At 45.5% G+C, this 15768-nt stretch overlaps 1 protein-coding gene across 6 annotated transcripts in view; it reads left to right on the forward strand.

Annotated features, from left to right (window-relative positions):
* The window catches only part of TNIK (TRAF2 and NCK interacting kinase), a 396955-nt gene that overhangs the window by 304216 nt on the left and 76971 nt on the right, over window positions 1-15768 (forward strand). For all 6 annotated transcript variants that reach the window (XM_013964598.2, XM_005675313.3, XM_013964609.2 and 3 more), the window contains exon 13: window positions 14837-14947. In XM_013964598.2, the coding sequence (XP_013820052.1) occupies window positions 14837-14947 (111 nt within the window). The remainder of the gene's footprint in view (window positions 1-14836; window positions 14948-15768) is intronic.

Genomic DNA, 15768 nt, shown 5'->3' on the forward strand with positions numbered 1-15768 from the left:
CATGGACAGAGGAGCCTGGTGGACTACAGTCCATGGGGTCGCAAAGACATGATTGAAGTGACTGGGCGCACACGCAGAAGCCCCACAGATCTCACACTCGATGGACTCGTCGAATCCAGGGTAAACGTGGCCAGCAGGCACCATCTCATGCTTCCATTGGGAGAGCCCATCCTATTTACCCGCTGGTCCACTGTGGTCAGATTTGCTCACCTCATCTCTCAGGATCCGCTTTCACTCAGGTGACTAGGCCAGCCTCACAAAAGCTGTGGCAGCTGGAGCCCCAGCCCAGAAAGGCCGCTGGCGGGAAAGCTTACTCTTTGGGACCTAAGCAGTTTGTCCCAGATGCTTTCAGACCGAAAAGAGGGGAGGGAAGCCAGGGGGAACTTACATGTCTCTTTAAGAGTCAGTGAGCAACAGTCCTGCCAAGGGGAGCGTCTTTGAGGAGAGCATTTGGGGAGCTTCTGTTGAGGGTAGTGTTTTGGCTGATGTTAGCTGCCATATTAGATGTAAGTTCTTGAACTTTCCTGTGCCTTTCCGTGTCCTTGCCTGTAAAACTAGAAATAACAATGGCATTTACCTCTCAGGTCTATTGGAAAGACTAAATGAGTCTAGAATAGCAGCAACACCTAGCACTTTTTCAATAAATATTACTGTTAGTATTACTGGAGTGTGTGCCTTTGGCTGAAGTCTGGGATATAATTTCCAAAAGTGTCCTCTTTTATGTGCAGCAGTAAAACCTTCTTGAGTTTATTGAAATAAATGTACCAACAGATAAACTTTTACTCATGCATTGGAAAGAATATTTGTTATAATACTAGGGATGATGTGGTTATGTTCATTAAGAGGAAAAAAAAATTATCCAGTTTTTAACTGACTGCCTAGCAGATTAGTGTAGGGGCAAAGTACGCTGGCTTTGAAGCTGTGGAGACCAAGATTTCGTTCTAGCTGTGTGACCTTGGGCAAATTACTTGCCCTCTCCGACCCTCAGCTTCCTTATATACACAGTTGATATGCTATTTACTTGGCAGGATGTTGAGAGGTATCATAGGTACAGAAGGGTTGGCACGATGTCTGACAGAACAGGTTGACATTGTTGGGTGAATATTTTATTGTCATTTGCAACTGGTGATTTCAGAGTTGTTATTTTTTGTTTGTTTGTTTGGTTTTAAGGATTTTCCAAATGGAAACAGCATTTGGAGAATGGAATAGCATTTTCCATTGTCTGTCCTCCTTCATTCTCTAGTGGACCTTCCCCATTTACTTTTCCATCCCTCTTTGAGGACTTCTCTGAGAGCACCCCTCTTGCTGTTGTCTGGCCAGGGTCCGCCTCTACTGTTAACATAGCTGGCCATCCTGGATGTCCAGCGCCAGCACACAGCCCACTCTTCATCCTTCTGGATGCACCTCATCTTGCAGGCTCAGTTGGAAGGTCTCCTTCCTAGCCAACCCTCAGAGAACCTTCTCCTGGGGAAACTGCTTTGGGATGGATTCTTATCAGTATTTCTTGCTGTCACTTCCAACACTGTGTAATTACGATCCCATCGTTGCCAGCAGTGACTGCAGCAGGTCTCACCTCCTACCAGTACCTAAACAAAACACCTGAAGAGGCAGAGATCTGGTGATGCTTGAATAGTAAGCTTCTAGGCCCCAGGGACACAGCACTTTGGGAGGGACCCTATTGCTAGAAAGAAAGAAACAGGAAGGTAAAGGATATTGTAAGAGATTACCCCGGGGGACTTCACTGGCAGTCCAGTAGTTGAGACTTCACCTTCTAGTGCGAGGGGTGTAGGTTTGATACCTGGTCAGGGAGGTAAGATCCCACATGCCTCAGGACCAAAAAAGTCAAAACATAAAACAGAAGCAATATTGTAACAAATTCAATAAAGGCTTTGAAATGGCCCACATCAAAAAAAAAAAAAAAAACAAGAAAGAAAAGCAAGAGAAAGGGTTTCCTGGGTTTGAATCCTGGCTCTGCCACTTAATACTTTTGTGATATATTTGGCAAGACATGACTTCTTTATGTGTCAGTTTCCACCTTTATGTAGTTCATAAAATACATGACCATTCACTCAGTCATGTCTGACTCTTTGCAACCCCATGGACTGGAGCCCACCAGGCCCCTCTGTCCATGAGGTTCTCTAGGCAAGAATACTAAAGTGAGTTGCTATTTCCTCCTCCAGAGGATCTTTCCCACCCAAGGATCAAACCCAGATCTCTTGCATCTCCTGCATTGCAGGCATATTCTTTACCACTGAGTCCCCGGGGAATCCTTGCACATTTGTAAAATGGGACAGTAACAGTTTTGAGACTTAAATGAGGTACTACGTACAAAGCTCTTAGAACAGTCCCTGGCACCAAGTAAGTACCTGAATGAATAATCAAGGAAAAGTGTTGCCCATATAGGGGAATGGTTTTCTTTCCTATCATCTGTCTGCCTACTGTGGCTGCTGTGAGTCATCTCTCTTCCAGGTGAGGGCTCACAGCCCACTGTGGCCTGAGCAGGCAGGAGACAGGGATTGCTGCATTCCTACTCACGGGCCACAATCCCACGCCCTCCACCAGAAGAGAGCACTGTGAGCAAAAATAAGCCTCCCATTTCAGGACCTGGAGTGTTAACTCACTGGCACTGCTGAGAAGCGGCCTTTAATTCACTTAATCATGAGCTGTAGGCACCCTAATGAGGGCTGCGAGCCACAGCCGCGGCTGGGGGGCAAAGCAGCCCTTTCTTCCTGGACGCTGTTAGCATCGGCATGAAGACTGAACACTTTCTAGCTGGGCTTTTGCCCTGTTATTTCACAAACTGAACAGAAATTATGAAACAGCTGGGAGTCAGGCTGGCAAAGTGGATGCTTGCTGCCTGGGGCAGGGCCTGCCCATGGCCTCTGATGGGCTTCTGCATTACACATGTGTGTCATTCAGGCACGTGCTTCAGGACGCTGTAGGAATGAGTGCAGGAAACCCTACTTTCCAATGGACCCCAAAATGGTTCCCTATTCTGACTTACTTGCCATGCTTGCAGTAAGCTGGGTTTGTCTGCTTTGTCACCTAGGTCCTGTGATGGCAGGCATTGCCTGACCAGGTGAGGAAGTTGGGCTGCCATTTCTGGTCTGCAGCTTAAAATGCTGCCAATATTATGACCATATTAAATCATTAAAAAGCAGAGACATTACTTTGCCAACAAAGGTCCGTCTAGTCAAGGCTATGGTTTTCAAGTGGTCATGTATGGATGTGAGAGTTGGACTGTGAAGAAAGCTGAGCACTGAAAAATTGATGCTTTTGAACTGTGGTGTTGGGTTGGAGAAGACTCCTGAGAGTCCCTTGGACTGCAAGGAGATCCAACCAGTCCATCCTAAAGGATGAGTGTTCATTGGAAGGACTGATGTTGAAGTTGAAACTCCAATACTTTGGCTACTTGATGCAAAGAGCTGACTCATTGGAAAAGACCCTGATGCTCGGAAAGATTGAGGGCAGGAGGAGAAGGGGACGACAGAGGGTGAGATGGTTGGATTGCATCCCCAACTCGAAGGACATGGGTTTGGGTGGACTCTGGCAGTTAATGATGGACAGGGAGGCCTGGCGTGCTGTGGTTCATGGGGTCGCAAAGACTGAACTGAACTGAACTGATTATTTGAAATCCTTTTGCTCAGACTTCTTCCTACATTTTCAGGGAATGGGAAGGATATGTAATACTTTATAGTCATAGCATTTCATGTGTGATCAGTCACTTTAGTTGTCTCCAGCTCTTTGTTACTCTATAGGCTATATCCTCAGAGAAGGCGATGGCACCCCACTCCAGTACTCTTGCCTGGAAAATCCCATGGATGGAGGAGCCTGGTAGGCTGCAGTCCATGGGGTCACGAAGAGTCGGGCACGACTGAGTGACTTCACTTTCACTTTTCACTTTCATGCATTGGAGAAGGAAATGGCAACCCAATCCAGTGTTCTTGCCTGGAGAATCCCAGGGATGGGGGAGCCTCATGGGCTGCCGTCTCTGGGGTCGCACAGAGTCGGACACGACTGAAGCGACTTAGCAGCAGCAGCAGCAACAGCAGACTATATCCTGTCAAGCTCCTCTGTCCATGGGATTCTCCAAGCAAGAATACTGGAGTGGGTTGCCATACCCTTCTCCAGGGAATCTTCCCAAGCCTGGGATCAAACCTGTGTCTCCTGTGTCTTCTGCAGGGCAGGCAGATTCTTTACTGCTGAGCCACCAGGGAAGCCCATAGCATTTCATACCGGGAGGTAGGGGGTGGGAGAAGCAGCGTTAAGCAGTTTCTGGCCCTTGGTATAGCTAGGGCAGCTTAGAGGGGTGGTAGGCATAGCTTTTAAGCCACAGTGAGGAATGGACACTACCGCAGTCTTGTGTTGTCCAGGGTCTTCATGGAATCTCTCTTAAATCTAGTTTCCATCTCTTGTGTTTCACAGTCATTATTCTTAGTTGTTCCCAATCATATAACTATGACAGAATAGTTCACAGAAAGTATTATATCCTATGACATTTAAATCCAATTGTTTTCATTTCACTCTTGTTTTCTTCAGTCAGTGAGCAGTTTCAAAGACTCAGAGAGGTGGGGGAACATGAAGAACCTCCCTCAAAAGTGGTCTAAGCCATTTCTTCTCTCAAAGCATGAGCCCCTTTGACAGTATTCATCGAAGTCATTTAACCTATTTAGTGTATCATCTCTGCTTTTATTTTCAGAGGCTTGAGGTGGCCTCTTCTATGTTTGAACACCTCCTACTATTAGAAAATGTATCCTGTTATTGATTCAAATGCTTGTGCTATCCCTACATTAAAACCAATTATACCAAACAAAACTCAGTGCCTTCCACATCAGCCCCAGAAATGTTGAAGGCAGTGGTAGTTGCCATCTTGCCCAAATGTCACCCTTCCCTGCACCCTTCCTCCATATGATGTAATTTAGCACATTCACCAGCATCCCAGACGAGCAGCAACGACCCTCTCTATACACATTGTACTAATAAACTGGTGTATAATCGGCTTCTTTTCATAGGCTTCAATATGAGAGTCTCATGTTGAGTCTTCAGAATGATGGTTGCAGCAGAAATTTGAGAGTTACATCTGCACTTGACTTTTACCCTAACCTACACAGTCATAGGTACCCAGGATGTCCACTGGGCCATCTTGTTCCTCTATATGAAACCCAGGAAAACCCAAGTAGAGAGTCTCCCCAAAGAAACTGTAGCTCAAAGGTAATAGGAGCTCCTGAAGTAATCACACTGACCAGCATCCAAAGAGGCAGTACCAGAATTCTTCATGAAGCCTTCTCGAAGCTCAGTGTACTTAGAACTTTGGTTCTCCATTCTATGTGCTTAAAGACCAGTTTGGCATGTATATGCTCATACAGTGTTTAGCCATGAGGCTGCCTACTGATCAAAAGCTGGCTGGGGAGTAAGAGGAAGAGTTTCATGTAGGCTGTTAATCTTCCAGGAAAGTTGTAAATTAGTAGGTTGGATGGTTTATCTTTAATAGTGTATAGTAGATATAAGATTTCCCTGGTGGCTCAGACAGTAAAGCATCTGCCTACAATGCGGGAGACCCAGGTTCGATCCCTGGGTCAGGAAGATCCTCTGGAGAAGGAAATGACGATCCACTCCAGTACTCTTGCCTGGAAAATCCCATAGACCCAGGAGCCTGGTAGGCTACAGTCCATGGGTCACAAAGACTTGGACACGACTGAGCAACTTCACTCACTCACTCACTCAGTAGATATAAAAAGGAAAGAATCAGGTATATTTAGTTGGACTAGTTTTCTCAATGGTTCTCTGATTGCTGTTTCTGTGAGGAAAAGATGGAAAATGGCCACTTGAGAAACCATTCATACAACCAACATCCTTCGCTTTGTATGTGTCGGTATCTTCACCATAGATGTCTTTCAGATCCGTAGAGAGCATCTCAAAAAAGCCAGATGCAGAATGTAGACCTGGCTTTGCACTACCAGCTGAGTGAGCTTGGGCAAGACATTGGCCTGTGTGTGCCTCGGTTTCCTTATCTGTCAAGTGCAGATAATGACGGTAGTATGTGCCTAAAAGGTTGTGTTGAGAACTAAATGAGTGACTATGAGTGAAGGGCTTAGTGCCTGGCATCATAGAAGGCTCTACAAAACCATTTGTTCTTATTGTGAATAATTACTATTCTTTGTTGTGATTCCGATTACTTTGTTGTATATTGAATTCAGAGTTGGCAGACTACTTCACCATCACTCTCACAACCATCCTATAAAATAAGGCTTGGAATCTCAGAGTCAGTTGCAAGGAATCAGGCCTTTCCCCCTGCAGTGGATGGTATGCAGTGGTCTTTCCCAAATGGCAACATTCACAAATGTTAAAGTGGGTAAGTGGAAGGCCTAGAAGCTTGATCCCTCTCATCACAAATTCTGCTGCTGCCAGGTTTACCCAGAACAGTCCTGTTTAAGCGAGGGGGCATGTATGCCGTGCGGTCAACTCAAAAGACTACGCTGGAGCCTTTCATTCTGAGTGTCTTTGAACCGAGAGCCCCTGTGTGGAGGGGACGGGTTGAGGTGCTTCCCAAGGAGGCTGACTTGATCCTGCACCAGCTGCTGTGCTGTCCTCTGGAGGCCGCCTCTGGTGTTCCACACTCAGTAGGGTCCCCTCTCACCACTTCCAGGGGGTCACCCAGGATGAAAAGAGTGGAGGTCTCCAAGAGCAGGCAGAATTCTGCTTTGCCTCGCTTCTCATTCTGAATTAGTCAATTTTTACTTTACAATGTAGCACATTCTTGCTTAGACTTTTTGAATGAACAGACGTGACTGATCACCTAATCTGCCCCCTCACTGAAGGTGTGGGTTAAGGTGATTCACTCAAGGTCATAAAGCATTCACTCATTCATTAAACAAAAATTTACTGTGACTGGGTGGTCTGCAGTGTTTGCATTAATATTAGTGGCAGAACAGGACTGGAATCTAGTCTTCCTATTTCTGATCCAGCATTCTTTCCCCCAAGTCCTGTGGCCTCTCATAACTACTCTCTTCTCCACAATGATCTGTCTCTTTGCAACTATGGGATATTAATTCTCAAATGTGGATGTTACCTCTGAGTCTGTATAATGGGAAACTTGGTATGTGTAAAAGATAGAAGGTCCCAAAACCTGTACACAAAGGCATCGTGTTTTCCCCAAATCTACCAGGATGTCATAAGAATCAAACTCAAATTTGACCTGAACATTCAGTAAGTAGAAAAAAGCAGTGAGATAGCCTATCTGGATTGGCTACATCTCCAATGGATAGAGTATTATTTCAGGTACTAGGGATCAGGAAATAGTAGGGTGTAGAGTGGAAAGGATGTGGAGTAAGACTGCCTTGGGCTTACTTGGAGGTGCCACCATTTTCCAGCTGTGTTACATGGAACAGTATATTTCTCTGAGCTTCAGTTTGATTCCCTGAGTCTTATTCTCTTATTTTATTTTTCTTCCTTTCTCTAAGATGGAAATAAATCCCATGCCAGTGCCCATCATGGGTGGCTCTTTTAAGAAAAGCATTCCAAGCCTTGCCTATACTCAGCATAAGTGAATATTCTGGTCCAGTTCAGTTCAGTTCAGTTCAGTCACTCAGTCGTGGTCGAATCTTTGCGACCTCATGAATCACAGCACGCCAGGCCTCCCTGTCCATCACCAACTCCCGGAGTTCACTCAGACTCAGGTCCATCGAGTCAGTGATGCCATCCAGCCATCTAATCCTCTGTCATCCCCTTCTACTCCAGCCCCCACTCCCTCCCAGCATCAGAGTCTTTTCCAATGAGTCAGCTCTTCCCATGAGGTGGCCAAAGTACTGGAGTTTCAGCTTTAGCATCATTCCTTCCAAGGAAATCCCAGGGCTGATCTCCTTCAGAATGGACTGGTTAGATCTCCTTGTAGTCCAAGGGACTCTCAAGAGTCTTCTCCAACACCACAGTTCAAAAGCATCAATTCTTCTGCACTCAGCTTTCTTAACAGTCCAACTCTCACATCCATACATGACCACAGGAAAAACCATAGCCTTGAGTAGACGGACCTTAGTCGGCAAGGTAATGTCTCTTGCTTTTGAATATGCTATCTAGGTTGGTCATAACTTTTCTTCCAAGGAGTAAGCGTCTTTTAATTTCATGGCTGCAGTCACCATCTGCAGTGATTTTGGAGCATAAAAAAATAAAGTCTGCCACTGTTTCCACTGTTTCCCCATCTATTTCCCATGAAGTGATGGGACCAGATGCCATGATCTTCGTTTTCTGAATGTTGAGCTTTAAGCCAACTTTTTCACTCTCCTCTTTCACTTTCATCAAGAGGCTTTTTAGTTCCTCTTCACTTTCTGCCATAAGGGTGGTGTCATCTGCATATCTGAGGTTCTTGACATTTCTCCCGGCAATCTTGATTCCAGCTTGTGTTTCTTCCAGTCCAGCATTTCTCATGAGGTACTCTGCATAGAAGTTAAATAAGCAGGGTGACAATATATAGCCTTGATCTACTCCTTTTCCTATTTGGAACCAGTCTGTTGTTCCATGTCCAGTTCTAACTGTTGCTTCCTGACCTGCATACAGATTTCTCAAGAGGCAGGTCAGGTGGTCTGGTATTCCCATCTCTTTCAGAATTTTCCACAGTTTCTTGTGATCCACACAGTCAAAGGCTTTGGCATAGTCAATAAAGCAGAAAGAGATGTTTTTCTGGAACTCTCTTGCTTTTTTGATGATCCAGCGGATGTTGGCAATTTGATCTCTGGTTCCCCTGCCTTTTCTAAAACCAGCTTGAACATCAGGAAGTTCACGGTTCACGTATTGCTGAAGCCTGGCTTGGAGAATTTTGAGCATGACTTTACTAGCGTGTGAAATGAGTGCAATTGTGCGGTAGTTTGAGCATTCTTTGGCATTGTCTTTCTTTGGGATTGGAATGCAAACTGACCTTTTATCAGTCCTGTGGCCTCTGCTGAGTTTTCCAAATTTGCTGGCATATTGAGTGCAGCACTTTCACAGAATCATCTTTCAGGATTTGAAATAGCTCAATAGGAATTCCTCACCTCCACTAGCTTTGTTCATAGTGATGCTTCCTAAGGCCCACTTGACTTCACATTCCAGGATGTCTGGCTCTAGGTGAGTGATCACACCATCGTGATTATCTGGGTCATGAAGATCTTTTTTGTACAGTTCTTCTGTGTATTCTTGCCACCTCTTCTTAATATCTTCTACTTCTGTTAGATCCATACCATTTCTGTCCTTTATCGAGCCCATCTTTGAATGAAATGTTCCCTTGGTATCTCTGATTTTCTTGAAGAGATCTCTAGTCTTTCCCATTCTGTTGTTTTCCTCTATTTCTTTGCATTGATCGCTGAGGAAGGCTTTCTTATCTCTTCTTGCTATTCTCTGGAACTCTGCATTCAGATGCTTATATCTTTCCTTTTTTCATTTGCTTTTCACCTCTCTTCTTTTCACAGATATTTGTAAGGCCTCCCCAAACGGCCATTTTGCTTTTTTGCATTTCTTTTCCATGGGGATGGTCTTGATCCCTGTCTCCTGTACAATGTCATGAACCTCAGTCCATAGTTCATCAGGCACTCTATCTATCAGATCTAGGCCCTTAAATCTATTTCTCACTTCCACTGTATAATCATAAGGGACTTGATTTAGGTCATACTTGAATGGTCTAGCGGTTTTCCCTACTTTCTTCAATTTGAGTCTGAATTTGGTAATAAGGAGTTCATGATCTGAGCCACAGTCAGCTCCTGGTCTTGTTTTTGTTGACTGTATAGAGCTTCTCCATCTTTGGCTGCAAAGAATATAATCAATCTGATTTTGGTGTTGACCATCTGGTGATGTCCATGTGTAGAGTCTTGTCTTGTGCTGTTGGAAGAGGGTGTTTGCTATGACCAGTGCATTTTCTTGGCAAAACTCTATTAGTCTTTGCCCTGCTTCATTCCGCATTCCAAGGCCAAATTTGCCTGTTACTGCAGGTGTTTCTTGACTCCCTACTTTTGCATTCCAGTCCCCTAGAATGAAAAGGACATCTTTTTGGGGTGTTAGTTCTAAAAGGTCTTGTAAGTCTTCATAGAACCATTCAACTTCAGCTTCTTCAGCATGACTGGTTGGGGCATAGACTTGGATTACTGTAATATTGAACGGTTTGCCTTGGAAATGAACAGAGATCATTAGTCATTTTTGAGATTGCATCCAAGTACTGCATTTCAGACTCTTTTGTTGACCATGATGGCTACTCCATTTCTTCTGAGGGATTCCTGCCCGCAGTAGTAGACATAATGGTCATCTGAGTTAAATTCACCCATTCCAGTCCATTTTAGTTCGCTGATTCCTAGAATGTCGACGTTCACTCTTGCCATCTCTTGTTTGACCACTTCCAATTTGCCTTGATTCACGGACCTGACATTCCAGGTTCCTATGGAATATTGCTCTTTACAGCATGGGACCTTGCTTCTATCACCAGTCACATCCACAGCTGGGTGCTGTTTTTGCTTTGGCTCCATCCCTTCATTCTTTCTGGAGTTATTTCTCCCCTGATCTCCAATAGTGTGTTGGGCACCTGCTGACCTGGGGAGTTCCTCTTTCAGGAGGGCATCACAGGGCAAAGGAGTGGCCTGAGGTTCTGGGAGCCTTTCTGCTTTTCTCTTGCTGCTGCATCTATAGCTTGTAAGACAACAGACATCAATGGTATCGGACCCTTTATGGGATATAGTAGGAGGTAAAAAACTGAGTACATCATAGACCCTGTCCACAATTTATATTGTGGAGTAGTTGAGACATCTCAAATAACCATAAGGTAAGGCACAGTGTGCTCTAAACTACAAGTATTGATAAGAATAGAAATCCCTCCCCAAATTAAGATGGTACTATTATTGTTGTCGTTTAGTTGCTCAGCCTTGTCCGACTCTTTGCAACCCCATGGACTGTAGCCCACCAGGGTCCTCTTTCCATGGGATTTCCCAGACAGGAATACTGGAATGGATTGCCATTTCCTTCTCCAGAGGATTTTCCCAACCCAGGGATTGAACCTGCGTCTCCTTCATTGGTGTGCATGCATGCTAAGTCACACAGGCAGATTCTTTGCCACGGGGCCACCAAATGGCACTGTACTGTCTTCTTTTGCCCTGAGTTTCATGCTTGGTTCAGTTCAACAAAATCTCTGTACTGGCCAGGTGCCAGGCCCCCAGTGAGGGGCTGGGCAGTCCAGTGGGGATCAAACATAGGCCTTGCCCTCAATTGCTACATCCAGCAAGAGTCCTCAGATCTTGTAAAGCTGTCTGCTGGAGGCCAGGGACTTGGTCTTTCTTGGACCTGTGTTGGTGTGTCCCCTCAAACCATCCCATAGCCAGGAGGAGAGAGCACAAACATTTTTCCTGGAAAGGTGTAACACTGAGGCATGGCAGCTGGAATTGGCACAGTACCTTCGGAAGGTTGGAGAAGTGATTTGTTTTTCCATTCTCACCGCGGGAGCCGAAGCCCTGGCAGAGGCCTCCATGCCTTAGTGGTGACTGAGCCAGATGAGATCATTATTAATTATTAGTCACTTTCGAGTGTCTTTCTTAGAAACTGCAGAGTATTCGGGAAGCTCAGACCCTCCTGAGTTGCAATCAATACTGTGTATACCTTTCATAGGAACCTGAGTGGCATGTCAATATCAAACATTATCAATTCCTAAGAAGGGGGTTGGAAATGTACACATCCTTCACAGAAAAATCAGCTAAATCGTCAAAAGCTTTGATTATATTTTTTTTCCTCAAGAAAGAGACTGATGGTAGGAGTAAAAAAAGCTTGAAATGTTAGCTAAATTAGGGCTGTTTCCTGCCAGGAGCCAGATCTGTACACATAATTATTTTATTCTCTGTGCTGGCATTGATTCACTTTGGTTGAGTGTTGGAAATATCTCTGTTTTGGGTCTTTAATCCGAATTATTCAGTCAGTTCGTATGACAATGTTTTCTACTCCCATCCTCCTGTATTATTTTTCTGTAAAACAAATAATCACTTGTCTGGAACTTGACTCTTTTCTATTCCCCAGCACACGCCTCATCCCTTCCCTAAACTTCTGTATCACACCATCTGCCATGCTCCTGGGCCAGAAATTCACTCACCTCTCAGCCTCACGTGCCCCACAGTCACCAAATTCTGCCCATTTTATTTTTTCCTAATTCTAATTTCTTCTTCTAAGTTGAAATCCACTACAGTCCTTGTACTGACTAGAAATCTAGACAGTTTTTTGGTTTTTCCTCCTTTTGCCTGTGTCTCAGCAGCAATAACAAACATGGACTCTCTGGGTGCCTTTGCTTAGCTCATGGGTGCCCTGGACCCATCAAATGGCCACACATTGCATTCTCAGCTTCTGGTCCTGCCCATTTTTCAAGGCCCTTTTGAAAATGCAGATCTGGTCAAGACACTTGATGGCACGTACCTGTAGTCTTCCAGAAGCTCCCCATCACCTACTATCTAAGATGTACAACCAACTCTTGTTCTGGAAATGATAGACATTGAGTCTCAAATGATCCTTGGAGGTTATTGGAAGAGAGCAGGTCTAGAGGATTGCAGGTGCCAAGAAGGGGCTTCTTTGGGAAGCTTTGAATATCTGTCATTGGTTTAGCTGGGGCTGGAACAAAGTTTTTGTACTAGAGAGCTATTTTCCAGGTTTTTTAGAGCCAGCTCATCAATGTGATACAGTCACAGTCCATCTTATCTTGGATACTCACGTTTCTTCAGCCAAGCGCTGTTGAGACTCTTACAAGGGAAGAGACCCTCTGGTCAGCCCCTCCAAACCCCATATTTGAGGAAGAAGAAACCCTAATGTCAGTACCGGGCTCCTACCCAAAGAGGCTTCAGTGTTTCTCAAAAGGCGCATGGTCAGGGAAAATACTTTGTAATGTTTGTGTGTCCCACACATTGTGGGGTGGTTAGCATCCCTGGCTAAATGCCAGTCATGACCCCCCAGTCACTGGACCAACCAGAGAACCTTCTCCATGCCCCCACATGTGCCACATGCTCCAGGGATTGGGGAATGGGACCATCCCTGGCTGAGAAACCTTGAACCCTCTCCCTGCTCCTGAGATGTTCTCCTTTACTGGGAGCATAATAAGGAGCTGGGTTAATTATGATCTGTTGCTCCTGTTTCCCTTCATCTTCTGTACTGACAGAGTTCAGACTGGAGTCATGTTGTCAGGCTTTCAAATCAAGCGTTACCATTTACTCAACATGACCGTGAACATATGAGTATGACCTTGAACAACTACTTAATCTCTCCATGCCTGTGTTTTCTCATTTAATGGGGGATACTAGTACTATAGTATATATCTCAGAAAATTTTTGTGAAAATTAAATGAGATAAAGCATGAAAGGTGCTGGTCATGGTGTCACTTTCAGAGGCATGATGACTGTATGAGATGATGATGGTTCCTGAGCTCACAGTCTTACTTGAATGACAAGTTGAAATTGACACTGACTTGTGAACACTCCAGAAAAGAAAGACAACATGGTGTATTAGAAAGGGGAATGGACTAGGTGGGAGTCGGTGGATTCTGTTGCACCCTCAGCCATCATTACTGTATAGCCTTGAACATGTCATTTCACTTCTCTGGTTTTTACTTTCTTCATCTGTATATGCCCTGGTGGTTTAGTCACAAACTCAGTCATGCCCAGCTTTTACAACCCCATGGACTGTAACCCGCCAAGCTCCTCTATCCATGGAATTTTCCAGGCAAGAATGCTGGAGTGGGTTGCCATTCCCTTCTCCAGGGAATCTTCCCAACCCGAGAACTGAACCCAGATCTCCTACATTACAGGCAGTTTCTTTACCATCGGAGCCAAAAGGCCCCATTTATGCCCTACAAGGTGTCAAAAACATTGAATAGCATTTGCATTGCAAATGTGCTTTAAAGTCTATAGAATCTCACAGCTTGATGATGTATCAGTTCAGTTCAGTTCAGTCACTCAGTTGTCCGACTCTTTGCGACCCCATGAATCGCAGCACGCCAGGCCTCCCTGTCCATTACCAACTCCTGGAGTTCACTCAGATTCACGTCCATTGAGTCAGTGATGCCATCCAGCCATCTCATCCTCTGTCGGCCCCTTCTCCTCCTGCCCCCAATCCCTCCTAGCATCAGTCTTTAACAATGAGTCAGCTCTTCGCATGAGGTGGCCAAAGTACTGGAGTTTCAGCTTTAGCATCATTCCTTCCAAAGAAATCCCAGGGCTGATCTCCTTCAGAATGGACTGGTTGGATCTCCTTGCAGTCCAAGGGACTCTCAAGAGTCTTCTTCAACACCACGGTTCAAAAGCATCAATTCTTCACCTCTCAGCCTTCTTCACCGTCCAACTCTCGCATCCATACATGACCAATGACTAATTTATTATACATCAGTGGTGGTGGTGTTTAGCCGCTAAGTCATATCTGACTCTTTGTGACCCCATGGACAGAAGCCTGCTTCCTCTGTCCATTGGATTTCCCAGGCAAGAATACTGGAGTGGCTTGCCATCTCCTTCAGGAGATCTTCCCCACCCGGGGGAACCCACGTCTCCTGCATTGACGGGCAGATTCTTTACCATTGAGCCACCAGGGAAGCTAACCATCCGTGTTACCCACCCCTGATTTGAAAACTGCCATCAGGCAACTGGGAGGATACTCTGAACAGGAACTTCTTGGGAGGCGGATAAACCTGGGGAGCTCACCTGTGTGATAAATACTGAATTGCTGTCACCCCATCCTGACCAATGTGTCCCCAAGTAGCACAGGTGAGAGACCCTCAGGCGTCAGGCTGCTTGTGAACAGTCAGTCATATCTACAGCTCCGCAGCTCTCCCTGCTGATTTCCTTCATGGTTGTCTGCTTTTCCCCCACAGCAACAAAGGCGAGAGAAGGAGCTGCGGAAACAGCAAGAGAGGGAGCAGCGCAGACACTATGAGGAACAGATGCGCCGGGAGGAGGAGAGGAGGCGCGCAGAGCACGAGCAGGTACAGCGGGGACCTGGGAGCCCTACAGATGGCCCTGCGTGAACAGCAGCACCGGCCGCCTCTGGGCTGTGGCCACCTTCTCTTAGGTCTGCTCGGGTTAAGCCGGTTTTCACTCTTGCTCCAGCAACTATTCTCACCTATTCAAGAAGTCAAATGCACAACCGTGGCAAAACCTGCTCATTCAACCTGGCTTCCTCCCCAGGCTGAAGTCCCCTGACACCTTGATTTCGAGCTTCTCCCAGCCCAGGGCACCTGCTCTGAAAGTAGCACCGAGGCATGATAAATGAGCCAAGTCCTCCTCTTTCATCGCTTCAGAAGAGCTTTTCTACTCACGCTGCTCTGGTCTCCATGACTCTGAGCCATTGATGCAGGCCCTTTCTCTCTTTGTTAGAATCATGTTCTGACAGTGCAGTGAAACTGCAGAATGGTTCCTTTACAAAGACAGTTCATGGCAGCATTCAGCCATTATTTTATCCCCACTGCTTACAACGGGGAGCCTCTGAACTGTATAGCCTTGTTAATTCAGGTAGCCCGTAAAGAGGGAGCCTATAATGAAAAGTTTTAAAATAAGCTGGGTTCTCAGAACTTGCCAGTGGTTAAGACTCCATGCTTCTGCTGCAGTGGGCACAGGTTCAAGCCCTGGTCTAGGAACTAAGATGCCACATGGCCAAAAAACAAAAAATATATATGGATAATACTTTAACAACAACAGAAGCTGGGTTCTCGAAACCAGATAGTCACAGCAAAGCACTGAGCTGTCTCCATCCGCTGCTGTTGTGCCTTTGACTGCACTGAAGTGCTTTTGCTGTGGTGCAGGGTAT

The sequence above is a fragment of the Capra hircus genome, chromosome 1, assembly GCF_001704415.2.
Source record: "Capra hircus breed San Clemente chromosome 1, ASM170441v1, whole genome shotgun sequence".
NCBI lineage: Eukaryota > Metazoa > Chordata > Mammalia > Artiodactyla > Bovidae > Capra > Capra hircus.